The following is a 24906-nucleotide window of genomic DNA, read 5'->3' as shown; positions in this document are numbered from 1 at the left end:
CTTATTGCAGGAAACTCCTGTATAAGTACCAGCCGGGTGGAATGACACCATTGCAGTAGGTAATAGACTCTGCCCTATGATGACCATGTTTTGAAATTACCATTGCTATACAAAGGTAAAAAATATCATTACTACAGCATGGCACCTATCTCTTGACCAAGTTGATACTATTTTTCCCAGAAATTTATAGTAATTCACCATTCTACTGTGCAAATGTCAGATGCACATCCATGATAACACAAAGACGGCTGATAAATTTAATTACCACCATATTGTTTTCTGAGAACCAAGACAATGTGAAATATATTTTTAGGCAATGAAATGAAGTTTGTCTTTTTATGGTGCAAGAACACTCGGATCACTCCTGACAGTTAACTCCTTCTCATAAGAACTAAACCACTGACACTTTTGCCAGTATAAATAAACTTTCCTTCTTCTTTTCATTTGAACTTTTTTTGAAAAGATAAACTTGGAAGAGCTTGTTTTACTCTTCCAGGTTATCAGATTAAAGTGTCACCTGAGAGAAATTTAAAAAAATTTTTTAAGGTAGAACACGCCTCTGGAACAGATATTCGGACTCTCAAACTTTTACAATTCTTTTCTGATCTACCACTTGTGAGGGCTCATTTTAAAGCTCTTGGTGTAAGAAAAATTTCCTCAAATTGAAAATGTTATTTTGCTCTACAGAGTTAACACACGGAAAGTGGCCATTTTGAATTTCAAATATCGTTAAAATCTTTGGTAATTTGTTTCTGTATCATACCAAAATTTGCACAGTGACCCCCAAATTTTATTCTTGAATTTGAAAGAGTATGGTTGAAATATTCATTGAGGAAAGTTTGAGCAAAAATTTAATTTCACTTTCAAAGTGCGTATTACATAACAGATATATTCCACTCCAAAATATTTTCTCCCATTTTTGAACATATCCCTTCCAACAGATTGTCAAGCTGTTACGTATGGCACTCTCACTAGACAGTTTACAAAGACTGCAAAGATACAACACCCTGCTCCTTGACAAATATTTTTAGTTATTTTTTATATCATGCATGATGGTGTTTTTCCGGCAGTGAGCCACTGACTCATTTTTTTAAGGTTCAAAAACCAGTATTTCCCTTGATATATCAACACAGTCATTTATAACAAAACAGAAGACACTTTTATCTATTCAATCTAGTACCATCGGGTAAAAGCCAAGATATTTATTGAAAAACTGGAAGTGAAGGTATTTCTAAAAAATTATCTATCAGTGTCATCTGTAACAAAACTAAGCCAATACTAGGTACATTTTTCACACAACACTAAACTCATCGGAACATATCGCAATTGTTTACCATTGTTTTGAAACTCCAACTCTGTAAATACTTTGGTTACAGGCAACCCTATATGAGTCAGCTTCCTGCATATCGGTTAATTGATTGTCATTTCCTTTCAGAGAATACGGATCCATGACTGTATGAGATATCAGCTTTACGTTAAATGACCATTGCATGCATTCACCGCAAAAAAACTAATAACCGTTTCAACCCAGCGTTTCTGAAATGCTATAATAAATTTGTTTGCAAACCCCAGCCAGATCCAACCTGTTAATATCATATATATTAATCTACAACTTAAACCTGTTGTTAGGGACTTTGTGTAATTAAAGCCATAACGAATTCATAGCAATTAACTCCCTGACAAGTTAATCACCTGTTTCAAGAGCAATTCAAAGTTAATCGCAGTTAACCAACAAGTTTAAAGTTGAATGTTGTCAAGACGACCAATCCTGAAATGTTCCTTATTTTCAGTATTGAAAATTGCACTGTAACGTACCGGTACACCAGCGCCCGGTCAATGGATTAAATACCTCCATAGTTAAGTTAAATTAAGTCTACCGGTATAGTTCCATCATGAAGCACTATCTGAGAATTCTGTATTGCTGTCTATATGATGATTAAAATCACTAATTATGTAAATAGAATATTGACATAAGATTTAAAGCTATTCTTAAGGAAATCAAAATATACAAATTTACATACAGTAATTAGTACAGTAATTAAATATAATGTTGGATTTCGGTTCAGATCATATCCTCAGTGTTGGTGAACTGTTTTGACAGTACGTCTTTGATTCACTGCTAAACACACCAGAAGTAAATTATCTTGTTTACAAGAGTGTTCAACTGACCTGACCATCAAGGCTGTGAGTAGTTTTGCTGGACAGACTGACGTCTATTGGAACAATATTAAAGAAAAAATTTGTTTTGGACTTACTAGAGCCAAGTCGACTTAACCGCTTACTGGGTCGCGAGCTTCTCATGTTCCTATGGAACTGTAAACCTTGTCATACGAATAAGTAATCTATTTCCATCAACAATGGACATTTCTACGTTACCGTGGAAGGTTCCCTACAATCCGCTCCTTCTTTGGGAACGAGTTTGAATACAAGGGTCAAAGGTCATTTGATTTGGGGGGTATCTTAACCTGGAGATCATTTATGTACTTAAAACAGAAAATCATGTAGGTCAGTAAGTCGATAGTTCACTGAGAACTAGGGTCTGACAGCCAAAATAGGGAATTGCCCTCGGTCTGGCAAAGTGTGACATTTGAGGATGGCAGTAAATTTAACTATATGGTAGTTTCAAAACCATATTTTAACATGAATTCTTAAATTAATCTTGGCAAAAGTACATGTGCATCTAGGACAGATTCTCCACAGAGATTAAAGTCATTAGCATTTGATTTGCATATGTACATAATGTTTCTTATTATAATTTGTATAACTGCATAAACTTAGAAAATCAGGCATTAGATGAATATACATGACAAATAAGGAACATGAAGGAAATTATGCTAACAGTTTCAACTTGTGAAACAGAATACATATAATACAGTATGTGTCATACCGGTGTCTAGTTTCAATGGAAACTACCGCCTTCTGTTGTCCACATGTGTGTAAATTATCTGGTATTCAAAAAATTAAATTAAAATTAATAAAATTACAAAGTAACCACCTAGCATGAAAGTCTAACCAGTAACATGGATCGAGATAAACAAATGGCCCATATGTAGATAAATATATTATTTAAAAGATTATTGTATGATAAAAAGTACATCACATCTTGTTACATATCGGCAACCTGCATTATCCATGGCATATTATACAGACTGCCCTTCAGACAAATCAAAGACTAATAGTTTAGTTTTATTGTATGTTAACTTTATTGATTCCAGTACGATGAACTATGATATTTCTATCCTTCATTTATCATGTTGAAATTTTTTGTCAAGATGTATTTTTTTCTAACTTTTGCATCTGCAAGATTGGACCGGTATAATATCAACCTGACAAAATTCAAATGAAAATCACACTTAGTATATAGCATGTTGTAGTACATAAAAGACTTCATATACCATGTTATACATGTTATAATGCTGGCAGTAATCCAGCTATGTACTTCAGATTACTTTACAATCTATTGTCTGCTGAGCACACTGCACTTACAAATACCTCTATCACTACAATTGATTCACTGATCAATCAATCAGTTCACTCAGCCAGGACCCATACATTGATTAACATTTATCATACTGAAGAGATAATATTATCAGCCCCTTGGAGAGACTAATAAATAACTGACTATGAACAGATATAGATACTGCAATACTTGCAAACTATTCACCCTAGATCTGCACGTACTTTACTATATCTATGACCCTCCGCTCTATTAATCTCTATTAATCTCTTTCGTAAGTATCACTGATAAATTATGTTCTTGCCCTTTTCAAATTTGGTTATTCATCCTTTTAACTGTAAAATAATTAAAAGTGCATCCATTTCAAACTCAAAACTTCTTGGCGGTAGGATATTAGATGATGGCAGTTTAGAGAAAACTCTCCCATTGTTCTTTTCAGTGCGTCACAATTTTTATATTCCACAGATCTTTGTCTTTGATCCACAGGTTCCTGAAAATTGCACTTTTCATGAAAACAACCTGCTGGACCAATTTTTCGAAATCTGTAAACATGTCAGATTGACAACTTTTCTTGAAAACATTGATAAGTTATTGCATATTAAACCTGACGTCTTTTCTTTGCCATTCATTTACAATGTAGATGCATGTGAATAATGCATTTACACGCATAGAAAAGACGTCATGTATTGATGTTCTGTACTTTTTATGATAAAACTTTGTACCACCACTATGGCAGTGGTTCAAGATGACCCTCAGTTGTTATTTACATTTTATTGGACCTGGTAAATTATTTATTTATTTGCCTTGAATGATACCGATTCTCGAACCTGTTTTGATGTCTTACTTTTGCAAACCCAAACTAGGAAACAGTGGAGCAGTATGAAGGAACAATTGACATTCTGAAAATTGTCTACATAGTGTATGCGTATGATAGTGCAGTGGGTCATAACATTCCACACCCTTGTGAAAGCGCAAACTTTTACAAATTTTCATGTGGAAAAATTAATCAAGGACAACAATTTCCTTGCAATCAAAACAGATGTCAATTTGTAACTTTGAAACTGTGTTTGTCAGTGAGTCAGATACTTTTTATGATTCATGTTAGGACTATTTTAAAGAAGAAATTAAGTATCCACACCTAGTGACATGAATCATGAAAACCATACCCAGCAGTACAGGGAGTATTTGTGACACCAGATATTACTTTCACCATACTTCAGACATCTGCACATGATTATATAAAACATCAAAACTGAAATTATATACCCGTATGTTTATATCAAATGAAAGAACTAGCATCATCATAACTCATTTTGTGCATGACATTTTCAAAAAATGTTTTCCAGTAACCCAGCTGACCTTTCCTGTTTCAAACGTGTTAATCCTAGACACTTTTCTGATTCGTAGTCATAAATAATACTTGACCGGTATAAAATTTGACATTTTCTTCCCTTTGCAAATAATAAAAGGAGTTGTCAGCTGACCTGACCTCCTTTGTGGAGACATAATTTTTACAGGAAACATATTATTTTTTATTTTGGTATATGGTATACTTCAATATAGTTTACTGGAAATACTTCAGTTGATGTCTTCCGGTACATAGATAAACACTTAGTATACCAGTACAGCTGCTCGTGGCTACTGGTGGGGGCTGGAAGAATCATAGGAGGGATTTGAAAATTCTGTGGGTAATAAAAGGGGGACTAAGGTCTTACTCTAGGTATATGGGGGATACGAAAATATTTGCGTTCCCTTTTTCACATTTTCAGATTCCTAGTTTGGTAAGTAAATAATGAAAAACATTTTATTTCATGTAATGTTTGTAATGTGAGTAATTATTAAACAACACCTGGAAATATTTTATCACCTTTCATGACTTTTATTTTGAAAAATTGATATTGAGATCCATTAATCGTTTTTTTCAAGTATTATGTGATCTTTCTGTCTCAATCTTTTGAGTAATGTTCCTCAAGGGTAACGATAGTCAGATCAGTGCATGGGATGAGTGTATGCTGCAAGACACTTTGTCCCTACAGTAGCAGTTTCATCATGGGTTCCCATGGTTCCCATGATGCATTGTTGGCCTTGCTGTTGACATCACAATATAAATCAAATGTAAATATTTGAATCTCACAGGGGATATGCTTTTGGCTATTGTTCAAGGTCTCAAATTGGGATCTACATGATCTAGGATCTAATCAAAGCGTGACATACCGGTATTAATATTCATTTATTCAAAGTGCATGAATGAATAATTATTTCAGTATTCATATTCACATATTATCATAACTCAATGGAGAATATCAATGTAACCATTGATTCTGTGTTGAATACAGTCTGAATTTTGCACTTTCCATTGACACATCACGAATTATTTTCCGACAGGTGGCCCTCCTAATTAGCCCTCCCCACTCCCTAGCAATTAAACAGACCTCTTCAAAACAAGGACCTCTACACAAACAGCTGGCATACACACACTTTAAGCAGTTAGCCATGCATGCATAAATGTCTTTTTTTTAATTGATGGACTGGTTTATTTTCTTCACAAGTTAAATCCCTCCATCTCCATCTTACAAGCCATTGCCTGACAATCTGCTCTCAAAGACGTCTCCAAGTTTCACATATGCATATAAAATGTATGCACATCTGGTGTATCAATTACCCTTCCGAGGGGGCAGTAATTGACAACTTTCAGAAATGTGTTTGACATATATTGCGCTGTAAAACTGAGTGCGTCATAAAGTTTTCTGGCAGTCATTCAAACACTGGATAAAGTTACATCTACACCATTGTTAGGAAAAGACACAATAATTAAAAGCTGACATAAAATTTCACTTTTACATGAACAGACGAGCTTTGCAAGCTCAGTCATATAAATTCCAATGGCGTGGCCAGGACAACTCAATTAACACAATACCTACTAGGAGATGGAAAATGTATATATATTCTTGTACTTTACAGATTGCTGATAGTTTGACCTAATTTTGATACTTGATGACTTTGACCTGCATGTAATTCAGAATCCCAATTTTCTTGTACAGAAGTCAAAACTTTTTCCTGGAAACAAAATGACTAGCACTTGAGTTGGAGCATCTGATGAACGTTCAAAGTCGGGCTTAGTTTCATTGTAGTATCAGTTTGTGCTGGCAATAGGGTGCCTTCATGATGAATGAATAAATACAATTAACACACCCCCTAGGATAATGTTGAAATGTACTGTAGCTGAGCACGGATCCTGCGTTCTTCATGCAGTCTTGCCTTGCAATTTGGTCATGAAAGGCTTGGAAAGGATTGGAATATGCATATATACAGGATCAGTAAATTACCAGTATACCCTATGCCTGACATTTAGTTTTGCGTTGGGTCAGTGTTTTAGCTCATTAGGCTTGGGAAGATAGGTAAATTATGTGGCAATCCAGTACAATTTCTGTTATCCCCTAACCACAGGATTGCATAACAGGGGGAAACCCTGTCACATCACTAAGGAACCCTAGTAAAATTTATCTGGGTACCAGCCTTAACAAAAACACTACATTGTTACAGTTATACTTTAAATTTGGCCAACACTATATATTATTGCCTGAATACATGGGTTTATATGTGCCCGAGAGCAGGTGACAATTTGCCTGACACCAGGAGGGCAAATTGTCTCCTGCTGCGAGGGTACATAAATTACCCATGTGTTCAGGCAATAATATTTTTATTACATGCCTCTTCACAGTTAATGCTGTATGACATTTAGTTACATTCAGGACATTCCCAAACAATTTTACCATTATCGACCAGCATCAAACAGATTTTAACGAAAGTCAAAATAGCAATGCAGCAGATATTTTACATCTAGTGTTAAGCATCTACGTTGACATCGAAAACGTCGAATGGCTTCACTGGACCGGGTAACCATGGAAACCGGTCAGTATGTACATCGTTCACCGGTCCGCTTAAACTCCCCGGATGTTCCTATTCAAATCAATGCACTGATTTGCACTCACATCGAGGCATGTAATAAACAAGAGTCAATCCTAAATTATTTTAAATTTGTTTTCTTCTGCCTTGTACATCTATAATTTGTGTTTTACAGCAAGGAGACTCATAGATTTTGTTGGGGAATGTTATAACACAGCAGCATCTTCAATTCTAACATGCAAGTATGTTATACATGCAAACAAAAATCCCCAACATACATTGATCTCAGTCATTCAGCCATATATAAAACCCTGTTTTGAAGGCACCCTTTCCAAACCTAATCAACACATAGACATCTTCTGGCCAGCAGATGACCTCAGATGACCCTACAATGCACTCCATAGCCTAAATATACAGGAGTTAGTATTCCAAACTTACCGCAACAGCTCTTCATCGCCGGCATGCATTAAATCACAGACAACGGCTGTTTTTAACTAACACAGGAAAGCAATAAATTAGCCAAAACACAAAGTGTACAAAGCATGACTGCAATATTCCCATGCGTTTCTGAGTCTCCGTCTATAATAGTTTTGACTAGAGAATAAACATTAAAGCTTTCTCTGGCTATGTTTAATTCAATATTGTGTCCTTTGTACATATCTGTCCCCTAGTGGCTTATGCCACATCAATCCTACATCATACAGCTGATACAACAGAACAGCTGATGGCACCATGATAGGTCAATGCTTTATGCTGTATGGTAGCTTGCTAATTATCTACACACTACTGTTTAACGCTCGTCTAAACATTTCTTGAAGTTAGTCTACATATCATTGGTACATATTGTTAGAAAGTCTTTCCAAATGCCAGAATACACTCAACCAGTAAACAAACGTATCAGCTTTACTTTGCTGATGTCCGTTTTCCACAAATCAAAGTGTTATACTGGCCTTTCTCCCATCCTCTCATTTGACTGCTTCAGTATTCTAAAGGCTGGGCAACTATACAGACATATTTAGTACGGTACACTGCTCTCAACGATAACAACCATACAAACAGTACAGTTAACTCTCTACTGGCACCAGAACAATGATCAGTGTTGCAAGTTGATGAAATTCCTAATCACCCCTTTTTCCCAATTTAGAGGTCCAATTTTGCCTTAGAAAACAATAGGGTTATTCTAAAATTAGATGCTAATAGGGTTAAAGCAGCACAATCTTTGGTCATTGAATTCACTCACCCTAATATTCCATTGTCGGTAAATTCATGAAATTTATTTGACAGAATTTGACATCCCCATTACGGTTCTATGCAATATTTATATTGAAAAGTGCCCATGCCTCTCCAAAGCTATGAGAAAAACAGGAGTGCTCTGCTACCCTGAGAGCACCCTGAGAGCAGCCTACTTTAACTTCAACCTAAACAACCAGTGTGAGGACCGTGTCAACATATAACACTCTTTCAAAACAAACACTGCTCTGAGATCTATACTGCACAGAGATACAGCTGTTTGGAATTGCATCAATGTTGTAAGCTTTGAAGTGGTTATTGATAATCACAAAAAGAGCCGACAATACATGCATTTTGTCAAGTTCAAATAATTAGTAAATAGATTTTGCTATGGGGAAAAACAAGATCTATCCTAAAAATGGACAACCACAAAACACTGCACCCTGATGGATATAATCACAAAACTGGAATTCACCAAAAATCCTAGAAAATGACCAAACAGCCAATCAGATCTGATGAGGATAACATTTATCCTTCATTATTTGTCTGACTGATCTGATGAAAATCAGATGGCAATAATTCACATTCTTTCCTTGTCTTAATCGTGTTTTTGCTAACTGAAAAACTCTCTGACAGTGGTGATATATATCTTGTGTTTTAAAATAATCTGGAAAATATACCAGTGTGTATACAGTGTCACTGATGTACTGGGATCAGTGCTGCAATGGCAATTAAAGTGGAAGCTATCGATGTTTGTATTACATTAATTGTCCACAAATTAATACATGATAATGGCAGCAGTAAGTATGTACGTAACCTACATCAGTACATGGCTATATTTTACCATGACCAACTCCAAGCATTCAAATCTACTAAAAAAGATTGAATCTACAGTATCATCTGAAGCACTAACTCTTCATTGACTACATACGGAATAATCTGAGAATGCAAGCTTCCAATAACTTTTCAATGTAACATAATTATAAACATAGGACCAAAGTCCCTGAAGCTACTATAGACATGGATACAAAATTAAGTATTTCCTGACTGTATGAAATTATCTAACTAAGGTCATCCTAGGGACCTGTAAACCAAATATTAAAGCTGTCTGACCAGTTGTTTTGAAAACAAGTCATTGACAATGACATAGTCCCCACTTGTAATAGGAGTATTAGTCTTGATAGGGCAGGGAAATGTGGTCATTAAGAAGTATCACTAGAGTGTATATGTTCAGATCTATGGACACGTAGGTCTATGTTATTGTTCCCAATTGGAACAAGAGGCATGTCTAAGTTATGGTTCTAAATCGGGAAAAACAATCAGACCTCTAGCTGTATTGGCCAGCCAAGAAATACATATGCGCATAATAAATGAGGTACAAGATGTGACATCTTAAGGTCTATTATCCTATCAAAATTGAAGCGTAAAGAACTTGTGGTTACTGAGTTATGCATATATATGCATAATCAAGGTCAAAGGTCATCAAGGTCACGTGACATTTTGAAAAAAAATTGTATTGCTAATTAATCCATATATGCCAAAATTCAGACCTCTAGCTCTATTTGCTTGTCCACAATTATATATGGGCATTATTAACAAGGTAGAGCGTGTGTTGTCATAAGGTCTCCCATCCTACTAAATGTAAAGGACATTGCACTTGTGGTTACTTATCTATTGACATAATCGTGTATTTTAGGTAAAAGGTTATCAAGGTCACATGACATTTTGTCAAAAAATTTCTATCCTATAGTCTATCCCTATATACCAAAAATCACACACCTAGCTCTATTGGGTCGCTCAAAATTAGATATGCACATCATTAATGAGGTACAATATGTGGGGCCATAAGGTGTCCCATCATACTAAATATGAAGGGTGTAGCACTTGTGGTTACTGAGTTATGGACAAATATGTATATTTGAGGTCAAAGGTCATTGAGGTCACGTGACATTTTGTCAAAAAAATTGTATTGATAAGTCATCCCTATATACCAAAAATCAGACCTCTAGCTCTATTGGCTCGCTCAAAATTAGGTATGTGCATAATCAATGAGGTACAATATGTGGCGTCATAAGGTGTCCCATCATACCATATATGAAGGGTGAAGCACTTGTGGTTACTCACAGATGGACTCACAGATGGACTCACGGACAGACAAGACCCAATCTATAAGCCCCCTGGACTTTATCTGTGGGGACTAAATACTGTGTCACTGCATCCTTCTTGCTATATGAATACGATGAGAAACTAAATTTTTATTTTTCTTGGCCTTATACATGGGAGTCTATGGACTGCCTTATACATGGGAGTCTATGGAGCTGAAAATTAAAAAGTCCTCTAACACGGCCAAATTTGATCGCATTGTGAAACAAATCGATATGCTTCTGTATGAGGTAGGGTACTAACCTTGTACCAAGTTTGAACGAAATCGCTTCAGGCGTCTCTGAGATATCTGCGTGAACGGACGGACAGACAGACGCACGCACGGACGCACGCACGCACGCACGGACGTACCGACATGACCAAACCTTTAAGTCCCCCGGACACTCCGTGGGGGACTAAAAACAAGCAACCCAACAGTTGACAGAGCTCTGCCGTGTTATATAGTGAATAACTTTTTGTGAAACATGTATTGATGAAGAAGGTGGATATCCTTGATAGCTCATTTCAGGATGGCCTGAGCAAAAATGGCAAAATTAGCTGCAAAAATACAAAATTGATGATTTCATCATAATTTCAATATATTACATTAAGATAAAGCATAGAAACCTGTATACCAAATATCAAAGCTATCAGATGAGTAACTTTTGAGAAACAAATATTTTGACCGAAAATGGCAAAAATTGACCCAAAAATACAAAAATTGAAGATTTCATCAAATTTCAATATGTCACACTAAGACAACCCCTAGGAACCTGTACACCAAAAAATTCAAAGGCACCAGACAAGTAGGTTTTGAGAAACACATTTTTTGACCAAAAATGGCAAAAATTGCACCAAAAATACAATATTGTAGATTTCATCACATATTCAATATATATATTTAGTTCATCTGTAGAAACCTGAATACCAAATATCAAAGCTGTCAGACGAGGGGTTTTGATGAAATAAAGTTTTGACCAAAAATGACAAAAAAATTCCTTAAAAATACAGATTTGCATATTTCATCACAATTTGAACAAATCTAAGTTGGGTTATCCCTAGGGACCTGTATACAAAATAACAAAACTGTCTGACCAGCGGTTATGAAGAAGAAGATTTTTACCAAAAACGCCTTTTTTGGCACTGATTTGCATATTTTCAACAATAATCAAAAAATTAAAAAAAGTAGTTTCTCAGAATCATATTTATCATCTACACAACAAATATCAAATCAGTAAATACTGCGGTTCTCAAGATACTTGAGTGGACGGACGCCTCACAAACGGACATACATACGGTACATACATACATTCAGACTGACGCCGGACGGATACCCATCCCAATAGCTTCTATAGACTATAGTCTATAATAGCTAAAAATGAGACGCAATTTTGAGAACACAAAATTATTGGCTGAAACATTTGCATGAAAATGACCTGCTAGTCATAGAAAACTCACTGGAATAAAGTTGTATAATTTGGTATAGCGCCCCCTAGGGTTTGACAGCTAATGTGGTGAAAGAAGCATCACTGACAGACAATATCATTACTTTGATATTTCAGTGTACTATGGTAGAAAACAGATTTTGATTCTTCAAATATTAGCAGCATTGATTACAGAAGAATTGGTTTGCTGAAGGCAACTACATAAAAGATTAATATATCAAAGATGTATATTAAAGATATATTAAAGATGTACATTAAAGATTCATGTAACTTTTGTTATTTTCCAGTTTATTTTCAATTTGTGAAAACCTAGAATTCACCATTTTATGCCAGCAAGCATTTCAAATTGTACAGTGTACCACTTGTCAAGACAACCTGTTGACATCCTAAGTTAGTTCAAACTAGAATTCATTTGACAACGATAACTCTGCATATATGAAACACAATGTGTTATGCTGGCAAGGCTACTAACATGCATTACATCATGATTTTAAATGTAACAAATCACAGAGTACAAACAAGATAAAATGAGAATTAACCATAAGTTACAAATATGTCATTGTCCATGTAGGATAGGACTATAAAATTATCTGGTCTTGATACAGAAAAGACATATTTTGCAGAAAAATGGTTATCAAACTTAAAAAAATTTTTTTCCCCACAGGACTAGTATAAAATATCAGAGATAATATATTCTACAAGTTAAGGTCACAGTGTATTGATTTCACAAATGCATGCAATAATCAGGAATGACAGGACATACAGTAATTAATACAGTAATTACCCATATATGTACTTGGTACTATGTCAGCAGCCATCATGCTTTATCAAAGCTCAATATGGCTAAAAAGAGTAGATTGACGACAGCGCTTAAATAGAAAATATCAAGCACTGCATTGAAATCGACAAGACAGCTGTTAGACTATATGTATGTTTATGTCCTCAATGTTGAAAAGAGATTTACTTCCCACTCAGTACAGACACATCAACTTTGTGATGAAAATAGCAACATCAACTTCCAGAAATTTATGGCACTTTTCAAATGATAAAGTACCAAGACTGGATGTTTTATAGCTGGTTGATCAATAATCGTCCTGTGAAGGGGTAAATCACTAAATAGTGCAGGAATCTTATCAGAGTAGGGTCAACAAAAAGCGATAGCAATAGATTGAGGATTTTATTGACAGTAAGTACCGGTATAATTCATACGGAACTGCATGACATTGGGAAACATTGACACATCCCTTTTGATGAGATCGTAACATCTTAGAAGGTCACTATCCCAAAGGTCAGCGGACTAACTGCCTGAGAATTTGAATCATTCTCAAGTAGAGTTACGACTCTTCAAGGGCGACAGTTTTATGCCACCATACACTCATGAGAATGCTTTCATGGACTCAGCCTTTAAGAGGGTAATTAGGAATCTCAAAGAAACCTAAGAAGCCAATACCATCTTATTGTACCACACACACACACAGTCACATACACACATGTTGGTATACATTACAATGTCACCTTGTCAACTATTATTTATGGCAAATTTACAGAGAGACCCCTAGCTGTTTATAGTGTTTATCCTTGTAATAGAATATCAGCTGAAAATTAACCATGAACTTTTGAAATAAAATGATGCTGATCATGAAACACATCATGGGAAAAAATCATAACCTTGTCATAGTTAAGTACCATCTGCTGAGGTAGGATATATGTTGTATAGTTTGTAACAATAGCTAATCAAAGTCCATTTGCTGCATATATTTTGGTGCATTTTCACCAAAACTTCTTTTCTGTTGGTTAAACTGCTTTTCATCCTCTTCCAAAATCATATCAAAATGCCCAGAGTTCAACAGATTAACCCTTTAAGTGCTGTAATTTTTCCCACCAAACTTTTGTTGCAACATTTTAGCAATTTTCATGAATTTTTCTGTAATTTTTGTGATTAGGGAGCGTTCAGTTTTTACGGCCTGGGGGGGGGGGGCCGGCAAAATCTTGTCGCCGGTGTTCAAAAAAATATAGACCCCCCCCTGCATTTTTTGTGAAAAAAAGATGACCCCCCCTTTGTCAGACGAAAAAAATTGATGACCCCCCCCCCCCCCTGAAAAATAACCAAAACCCATATTTCAAATTTACCCGCATGGTTTGGATTTGAACTCCGGTACGCGGCGCACTTTATTCGATGCCAGTGCACAAATTTCTCAGCCACATCCATTGAAACGTCTGTTAATTAGGACGACTGTAAGGCAATTTTTAACTTCATTTCCATAGACAACTCATGTCCATGGACATTGTATAAAGTAAACTTTATTGGAGTGGTTTGCCAAAGGCATGGGCCATTACGTAAAGTCAACTTTATTCTAGTGGGCCACCAAAGGTGGCACGCCGGTAAAGAGGGTCGATCATGGCTATTGCATAAGGTAGACTTTACTGGACAGGGCCGCTGAAGGCGCGCGGCCATTACCATTATTCAGTGCGTGATCCTAGGGGTCCCTCAAAAATGTTTCTAATACAAGCTGAGGATTCAATTGGGAATTTTACGGTAAGATTGCCGTGGGGTATTACATAAAGTCAATTTATTGTAGTGGGCCGCCGCAGGCGGCCCCCCGGTAAATAGGGTCAATCATGGCCATTGCATGAAGTAAACCTAATTGGAGTGGGCCGCCAAAGGCGTCTGCCCGTTAAGAGGGTCATGGGTAATACATAATGTATATTTATTGTAGTGGGCCGCCGAAGGCGGCCTGCCGGTAAAGAGGGTCGATCATGGCCATGGCATAAAGTGAACTTTATTGTTGGTATTATGTTTTTGAAAATGTGGTGACCCCCCCCCTTTCCTACCAGTGAAAAAGCGATGACCCCCCTTTGCAGATTCCAAAATTATGATGACCCCCCCTGGATTTTGCCGGGCCCCCCCCCCCCCCGCCGTTAAAACTGAACGGTACCTTATATTGGACCAAACCAACATCACATTTCACTGGCTACAGGTTTTCATCAAAATTTTGGCAAAAATCTGAAAAAAAATGACTGGGGTACATTTTATAAGGCAACAAAAGTTGACTTTGGCACTCAAAGCGTTTTAAGTATGCTATAATGTCTGATGCAATTATAGACAACAATGTTGCGGTTTCAAATGATGTTAAATTGACAAAAAATAAAATGCTTAGGGTCGTTGGTGACTTTACGCATATTTACAACATTACTTTCTCATTATATTCTTGTTGCCCACTGAAGTTACACGTGAATGGTCAGCTAATTGGAACCACCAGACTAATCTGCTTTCACACATTCACTTTAAAAGTCAGCTGTGTGCAATCACTATCAGTGAATGCAACATCTATAAATAACAGATTTCCATAATAATCGCATGATGGGGGAAAAGTTAGTATCGTACATGCAAAGAAAACAATTGTTGGAAATATAACCGAGACACAAATGTGTTGTTAGATGCCATCACTCACAGCTGTCTGCAGCTCAATCACAAAGAATTACAAATTATTAAACATCAAGTCTTTTTTTATAATTTCTTTCAATAGTGACTGCAAATCCACAAAACCATATTTGTGCAAATTTGCAACACAAATTGATCACCCTAGTTTTATCCTGCTAGTATATAGTGTTTTTACAGGCCTGTATGAACTTCCACACACAGAACTAGGAACAAGGACGTATATTACAGTGTGAACTGATAGACTTGAATGAAATTGCCCATGACAGTTCAATTTATTTCCTGTACCGGAATGAACATAATGATCATTACTATACCTAGGAGACCAATTTGTCCAGAGCAGGTTACAGTACTTCATTATGATTATTGTAGCGAGAAAATTGATTTGCTGGGTGAATAAAAGTTTACGAATGCAGTATCAATTTTCAATGCCAAGGGAGATAATGCTTAAGTCTGATCTAAAAATAATTGGGATCTAAATTGTTGCAGATGACCTTATTTGACCTGTCTTCTCCCTCAAGTCTTCATAGAAAGTTTTGTTTTATCCGCCAGTCGGCATAGCTGTGGATGATCTAGATGGCCACCCTTGTCTACGACTAGCTGTTTTACATTGTGAGGATATCATATAGGCTTGTATCATCTCAGTTTCCTACACTGTAGTATTTATACTTTGTACAACTGGCTTGCATATTATTTTCTTTCTTTTATCAGTGAGTGGTCTAATACAAACAGCTTATTCAGCTTATCAGGCTTTGACAGTTAATATCACATACAACAATATACCTGCTGATTAACTTGACCTGATCTTGAATTACTCTGATAACAGATGAGGCCTTAATTGATAACATAAAGGCTTAATTTGTGTATACAGTACTGCTGGGTTTGTTTTTTATGACACTCTAGATGGGTAGAGATAATGAACTCCTAAATAGGCTTGGATTCAATTTGTCACAGTTAATTACCGTGACAAATTGAACTCTTCTTCATCACTATGATTAAGGGACATAAGCTGTAACTCAATGTGGCAAGTTTTGCAGTATTCTGCTTCTGTTACTAGTGTCTGACCCTATTCCGTTTGTCACGCTGAAATTTCGAGTATTCTTTTTGTCAAAACAGCTTGTATGTTAGTGATCATTGTTTATTGTTTACAAATGAATTCTAGTCCGGACTTGAATACAATTTTCAACAATAACAATGTAGATTATATTCACATAGGTTGTGTTGATATGCTAAATACTTAGCATTAAATTACAGTTTAGGGATTAAATGCAGAAAGTGTAGGGAAACCACAAAACAAAAGTTCCTTAAAAATAGCCAAAAGATACAGCTTATGGAGCTTTAAGTAATGATTAATCACCCTGACACATTTAATAACGAAGAGTTTGAAACGAAAGAGGAGTGATTGTGATCATGTGATCACATCAAACATACTAAAGCTCTGTGTGTTTCCAGTACTGTTGTCTTGTTTGAAGTTTCTTTTCCCTTCTCCCAAATCAAGGGCTTAGTACTCAACTTCACAGTCTGTGTTATGTCTATAATGTTCAGTTGTATTGTTGGTATCTCAATTATTATTCCAGACTACATTCATTAGTCAAAAATATTGTATATATGGATGCAATGTATACATTTGATTGGTTAATGCTTTGTAGTTCAACATACTTGAAAGGCATGGAAAAGAAAAATCAAGTGATTTTAAAGAAATAAAGTGATAAATTACTTTTTAGTGTCTAGTTCTTCAATTCATCACTTTTACAATAGTTTATTGCTGCATAATCATTGGCAGGTTTATTTTCTAGTTGACTGATCAAGTAAATCACCTTTACCTTAATTTAGTTCAATGTAATAAACTTGCTTTCACCCACATTTTGCATAACAGCACTGAGAATGCAAATGAGGAAAAACAAATTGAGTGTTTGTGCAATTCACACCCATTGTATCATTGTGAGGTTTAATGTTTGTGATTTAAACTCAAAATCCCATAACACACATCTCCTACATATTTTTGTATATGTTACGGTATGTTACATTCAAAGATATAAATCCTATAGTGCCTGTTTGGCATATAAACATTAGCTTTGACAAGAAATAGCTGAAAACAGCTGCACAGATGTGCATACCGAGGATCAGGCTATTAGTGTAACATCAATTTGTGATGCCACTGATGGTCACAGAGGTGGAATGACAAACTTTGCCATCAACCCGATAGCTGTTATGTTTGATACATCATTGCACACTCTAGGACAGCTAATTGGGTTTCTATGCTATCTCTGGCTGAGATACTCGAGGTCACCAAGGTTAACCCCAGAGATGCTGGGGGGTCAAAAGGTCAACACGGAGACGTGAATGCTGTGAAATTCTTGTAAATTGACTCACCATTTAAAAATACATGAATAGTTTTCTCAAGGAGGATAGCATCTCATTGAATGTCTTGGCGAATTATGCCCACAAAGGAAGAATTCACAGCTTCTGAATGGGTCCGCACTTTAACTATACCACTTCTGACAATTCCCACAGCACTTTCATTCATAGCTAAATTACAGTTTTTCTGTCGACAAGCAGCTCCCGTAGGCATATTGAAATTGCCATAAGTTTGTTGACCCAGACTGCATGTACGGTACACAATCAAAGGTATATGAAAGTTATACTGCATCAATAGTTGCAGTGTTTCAGCCAGCTTTTGCTTGCATGGGGACATAGTGACCCATAGTAGGTCTGAATGGGGGACAAATTAAATTTTTGGGGGACATGTAATGTATTTCAATAAAACAATACAGTACAGTGTCATTATGTGTCATTATGACCTGGTACTATATTTGGTGTTCAATAGGCAAGTCAGGTGAGTGCATTAACGGTCAGTATGTATAGTAGGCCAATGGTGTTGTGCAAAATTGTGCCAACATGAAACTTGCAGTATCATTAAGTTTACTGCTACCACGTGGTATGCACATAAACTGTAGGGCTCTCCCTAAGTCACCAAGATGATTAGCCAACTCATTAGCCAAATCAAAAATCTTGTAGCCACTTTGAACAAATTTTAGGCAGTTTATGATCTCAAGTGTGGCAACAACTTTCTTGGTATTCAGGAGTTCTTAAGTTTTCAAATCAAGATGTTTTGTATTTTACATTAAAGAAATATTTGTTCAGTTTTATTGCATTAATTATCTGTGTTTTTATGACATTAAAGTGATAGAAATATTTTTTCATTTCTGGTGGTAAACTTTTACCACCAGAAATTAAAATTAGGTGGCAATTCTAAAAATCAGGTAGCGATGTGAAGTGTATATTACCACAGATACAGAATATTTCTGTAGCATTCTGTCAGTGTTCACAGAATGACAACTTAATACATTTAAGCTACAAGCTCCTAATGTGGCAAATTTATGCAGTTTTTAAGTCATGATGAAAATTTTGTGAGCCACACAGATAAAAATTTTCCATGCAGAAGAAAGCATTGGGTAGCATATTGGCAATGTAGATACAATTATTGTGGTGTTTAAGGCCCTGGTGTTGTGTCATAGTTGTGATCAAGCAGGCTCAATAGCATCTTAACCATAAGTATTTTTCTTGAGACAGAAATGGTTTGGCCAAACCCAAATCCTGTAAAACAATACACAATGATATTGTTCATTTAATTTCCCAATGTTTTAGAGTAATCATTGTTTCAAAGATTATGATACATTTTAGCCCAGAAATATTTTCATTTATATTTTGATATCATCAAGAAATGTCTAGTGATCTTCACTATTATATCATTAAACTGGTGGAATCTGCAGAAATATTAAAATTATTCAGAATCACACCATTTCTTGTATAAGTTATAGCAGTTTGAAATATGCCAAATGGACAATTTTAATAGCTCTACTACTTTGAATTGTTGCTTTGATGTTAAGTTACCATGCAAAATTGCAGCTCTCAAATGTGAAGATTGAAAATGAATATGCTTACTGCAAGTACTGTTGACCATTTCCCTTTGCCATGACTCTTAATAAAGTATAATTTAAAACTGACAGTCAAGCTGAATGCCATTTAAATTGGAAGGCACCAAGAAATTTCTTTTTAACGAAAGATTGTACCTTTTGGTCCTCCCTAGGTGGTTTCTTTTGAACCATAATTGTGTACTTAGGGGTCTTCATTCATGACATCACGTGAAATGACCCAGATTTGACCTTTCAGAAAACCTCAGTTTTTCTCCTTTTCACTTGTACAATGACTCTGTTTGTGAAAGTTTCCTTAGAAAATATGGTTTTTACTATCAAACTGAGTAGCTGCAGGCCAAATTTTGATGCAAGCATGTAGGTAAAACTTGAACTCAAGGACGACCGTACGCGGCACTCACCTAGGCAAAACCATGGATGTAAAACCAAGCCTCATTGTATTCATGGACGTCGTACCTACGTCCGTGATGTATTGTAGTATCGAACAGCAACAATGCTTGCTTCACGTACCAGGGAATTTGTAACTTTGTAGAAAGGAGAGTTAACTGTTTCAATACATTGCAACTTTGTAGGAAGGAGGGTAAACTGTTTCAACATCTTACAACATTTTATTATTAGTTGTAGTTTTCTGTCCAGGAGGCACTGTCTAAAAATTCAATAGCCATGGAAATATGGCCTACTCAGATTGCGTCATGGTGACCCACAATGGTTATTTTATCGGGACAAAACAAAAAAAATTGCGTCAAATGTCGCAATGCCGCACGCTGGCTGAAACACTGTAGTTGTAATTTGATTTGCATGCATACTTGCACAGAGAACTTACAAACTCAATGAATAAATTGAGCATGAACATGAGAAAATAATTTTTGAAGACTTTTTTGGCAAAATGACAAAAAATACCCTAAAAATACAATAATGTAGATTTCACCAAAATTTGAACATGGTCAAGAGTTATACATGTAATGTTTTTATTACATGCTTCTCTTACATAGTTTTCACTCCAAATGTTTGGGTTTATTTGCAAATGACAATCATATGCTTTTATTTTCCAGTCAAACAATAATCAGTTGAAAAAAAAAAAAATTTTATCATTGAACGACACATCCATGTATTGATATACTTATTTAGCATAAAGTTCTCTTACATCAATATTTTGTGCATCATTATCATCATCACATCATCATAAAATTTTTTATGTAGACTGGAAATGTATGACCATCTTGCCAATATTTTTCTGCATTCTCATTTTCTATGCAGTACAAACTAACTACATCTGCTTGGAAGTTTGAGAGTTTTCAAAGTCTTGTAAAATGTCTGCACTACATGATTGAAAGTTTGAAATTCTACAATAGGCTGTGGTGTATATTACATCAATCTAGGCCTTCCTAACACTCTCAAGGAACTCTAATAAAAAAACATAAATGGTTGATGAACAGTGCAGACCAAAATATCTTATATGAATACATACAATAAAACATAAAGCATGGATCTCTAGCAGTCTAACCCTCTTGGCTGTGTACACAATTCTTTCATACTGTCATCTGGCATTCTTCCAAGGTTATTGCAGGTTATCACAATTCTGTCTCAGCCTACATTCATAATCTTTGTGAAAGTTTGTCAGGGTTTTTGTTCTTTTGTGGTGTAGTTTTTCTTTGGATTAAGTTTGGCAGTGTTCCAACACCAACTACAAGAGATGTACAGAAATGTATTCTACGCTGGCAGCAGTGATGTACTAGCTCTGACAGTGTTTTGTGAAAGTCTGCAAATGCTTTGATCAACCTTGCCTTAATTTTGCCAAATTTTGGTACAGCCAAAAGGTTTTCTATGGGACATTTGGACTTCCACAAGAGGATATAGGGGTGTTTTGGTGAAAACCTAAAGGAAACCGGAAATCACTTCCATTAGACCCTGTTATATTTCTGAATACCATAAATGCATGAAATGTAAACAATGTGTTTTGTTCAAACTTTACAGAGAATAATTGAAACAATTTTTTTAACAATTTTTTTTTCACAACTGATTTGGAAATCATCTCATGTTTTGAACTAAGTTCCATCAGTATCACAAAAATTCATTTTAAAATCACAAATGACAGTCAAAGCTTCGGAATGGCTGAAAATAATTAGAGAAGAGATTTCTCAGAACAAGGTGATTTTCATTCTGACGATGTTTCAAAACGTTTCCAAGCCCTCGAAAAATCTGAAGAACATGCAACGTTTTTTAATATGTACAAATCTAACTGGGAAAGAGTACATGAGAATATTATCTGGTCCCTGGGTTGTTTGGCCTACATATGCAAATTAAGGTCAAAAGGTTACAAAAGCTGTCTATTCAACGGAAGTCACCCTACAGTGAGGTGATATTGTGTTTATTGTATGTCTTTCAAGTAGGTTTCTTTACACTTTTGGGTGAGAATGCCTTCACAATGCTCACCTGAAATGTATGAGTCTTTAAGAAAATACGACAAAGTGGTGACCTGTTGAAAAAAATTTCTCTGTCTTCAGATTTCTGAAGTCGTATGTACACAAGTCACATGTTCCATAATTGTTAATAATCCAAGGACTTAAAATGGATGTTAAGATATTAGGATATGCTTTTCCAAGGCAACTTCATAACACGTGATATTTTTTGTAGTGTTACAGTTTCATACACCTATTTTACCAAGTGCCATATATTTTTAGATAAAAAGGGAAAAATGTTATGTAAAGCAAAATTGTACCTATAAGTTACATTTTGTTTCAGATTCTTGTTTGTCTGATTATCAGTGTACACCGGTACAAGTACAGTAATATCACTATCTTATATGTGTTAACAATTCCGTGCCCTTATGTATGTTTTCTGACAAGCTATATTACACTGTATGGTGAGTAAGTTGATCTATCAATCCAGACGTATTTAAAACAGTTTTCAGAAACAATTGCAAAGTGCAATAAGATTTAGAGTTTAAAAAGTTCTAACATCTGACATAAGTGTTCTTCATTGATTTCTGCATATTTTGGCAACTCAGTGAAAAACATTTATTACTTTCACAAAATCTACACATGAACATGTTGTAAGTGTAAACTGTATAAAGCGTTTTGACCATTGAACAGGCACTAGAACATGGTAATCCCTATAGAACCACGCTTCCACAGTGTTCTCATACTGATGTAGATTAATTCTATGTACAATAGCAAGTCAAGTTTCTAAGACTGATTGTATAAAAAGAGCATTTAAAAGGTCTGTGCACCCCAACTCAGTAAACGTCAGGACTATAGCCGTTGTGATCAGTATCAACAGTGGAGTAGGGCCCTTGGGTGTAAATTAGATTCCTGTCAAGGTTGGGGGGGATTTCTTCAGTACTACCTAAAGCACAATTCTGAATTGTGATTTGGGAGAGGCGTGGGAAGTGGAATGAAAAGGAAGGATCATATCGTGGCAATTCTAAATGTTTTCAGATGGGCAGCTGGTTATGCTTGATTTTTCTTCGGAAGGTAATTCTGAATTTTTCTCAGAGAACTAATATTAAGTTTCAAAGAGGGAGCTATTTCGATATTTCTTACAGTAGCAGGTAAAATTGCAGAGAAACCTAGCTGGATTTTTTCAAGTGGGTCCATCTAATTTTTCATATATTGGAGGCAATCACAGTATATCTCTCAGACTGTGGTAAATTCTTAACTCATTTTCTTCAAACTTTAAATATGCAACTTAAAATTCAGACTGAAGACAATCAACCTTGAGAGACTGCCAATATTGCAACGATGACATCATAAAAATGTAAAAGCCCAGTAGCTGAGCCAACTGATCATAAACATCTGTGGTGTAGATTTACTGAACTTAAGTTGGATGCCGTCAGGAGATTACTGAAGTACCTGCTGTTCCTTAGAGACCATCCTAACTCAAGTCATTTAACAACTATGCTAACAGCAGCTGACGACACAGTCTCTGCGATGGATACTTTGTAGCCAAGCCATAAACTGCCACTGCACCCCTGTCAACACCATGGTTTGTCCCATCGTTTTGGTAACAAAAGTGGATCTCTCCATTGGGATATGGGGGTGGAAAGGTTGCTGGTGACTATAGTTCTAGGAGTCGTCTTTTCAGAACTTTACCTCTGCAATCAATCTTACATACAGTAGTCTATCAAAATGTATATACACATGTATCATCTTGAATATGTTTGTGTTAGAGTATCGATTTTGTTAGGCTACCGGTAAATTCAGATTGAAGACTTTCTTTTTCTATGCATTTCGACTGAGGACTCGGACTGAGGATCACACTTTTGACAACTCAGTATGAAGTCAATTCATTGTCACAATAGAACATGCATCATTCACAAAACATATTCTCAGATTCCCCAGGGTGTCTTCATTTCAAGGCCCAGTGTCTAAATTTGTTTCAAGGTCAGGGCCAGTGATAAAGCAGAAAACAGGATGGTAGATATACTCATGGGCATTTGACATTTCTGACCAATCTAATGTATGTGGCTGAACTCATGCAAACAGTTACAGAAAATACAGCCTTCAAGGGAGCTATCTGAGCAATCTTCTTACACCAATGTTGTATGATACAGTGGTTACCTGTATCTGCCTACATTATGAATTTGTTTACTTTTGACTGAAGCATTTACTATTGGGAGTTTTTCGACCCTATGGGTTGTTCTTGGCTGATTAGTGTGTTTTGTTGGATAGGCTGGGTGAAAAACACAGCCAAAAGTGAAGTACCTGTACATCTGCAATCGAAGTTTAGTGATAGAACTATTATTTATACAGACCCTAAACATCTGTGGTTGATTAAGGGTTAAATAAAGTAAAAAGGTGTTATATAGGAATGGAATTATTGGAAAAATAATCAATAGGTGCATTTGTTTCAGCTATATATAGCTATCATAATTTTAGTTTTCAATATACCGTAGTTATTGAACATTCAGAAATCAGGTCAAAAAACAGTCAAAAAGTTTAGCCATTACGAATTTAGAGGTGACCCAAAAAGTTTTACTGAACTCTTCGACACTGAAACCTGATATAAGGTGTAAATTCAGATTTTAGTGTTAAAAGATGAAAACTGATCCCCTATAAATGTCAAAACAGCCTCATTCTCAGGGTCATTGTAGTTACATATGACCCTAGAGCGAAGTCCACTAAAGTATATATTAATTTGCCTACATGATGCCAACGGCAATTTCACACTTGGCCATCGCTTATAGTCATTGAGAACAAAAGTTGACCACATTTGGGTTGTGTATATTCTCCCTCAGTTCACAGACATCTCGTATCAAGTGCCTCATTATTCAACACACTATTGCCATTGAAAGTTATAAAGTTCTGCATTAAAATTTTGATGATTTCACCCACCCTCACCATACTATGTAGG

General features: G+C 35.8%; 1 protein-coding gene across 6 annotated transcripts in view; it reads right to left on the bottom strand.

Moving 5' to 3' along the window:
• LOC139136699 (polyamine-transporting ATPase 13A3-like) overlaps positions 1 to 24906 on the bottom strand; it is an 83714-nt gene that overhangs the window by 40134 nt on the left and 18674 nt on the right. For 3 of the 6 annotated variants that reach the window (XM_070704492.1, XM_070704493.1, XM_070704496.1), the window contains exon 1: positions 2256 to 2403. The exons of 2 other annotated variants lie outside the window; for them this stretch is intronic. In XM_070704492.1, coding sequence (XP_070560593.1) covers positions 2256 to 2301 — 46 coding nt within the window. In that variant the 5' untranslated portion in view covers positions 2302 to 2403. Of the gene's footprint in view, positions 1 to 2255; positions 2405 to 24906 lie in introns of those variants that run through there. One more of the 6 variants, XM_070704495.1, reaches the window with a different exon arrangement.

This window comes from Ptychodera flava, chromosome 7 (genome assembly GCF_041260155.1).
Source record: "Ptychodera flava strain L36383 chromosome 7, AS_Pfla_20210202, whole genome shotgun sequence".
Lineage (NCBI taxonomy): Eukaryota > Metazoa > Hemichordata > Enteropneusta > Ptychoderidae > Ptychodera > Ptychodera flava.
Note: the sequence above shows the minus strand (reverse complement) of the source record. Positions and strands in the feature narration are given on the sequence as shown.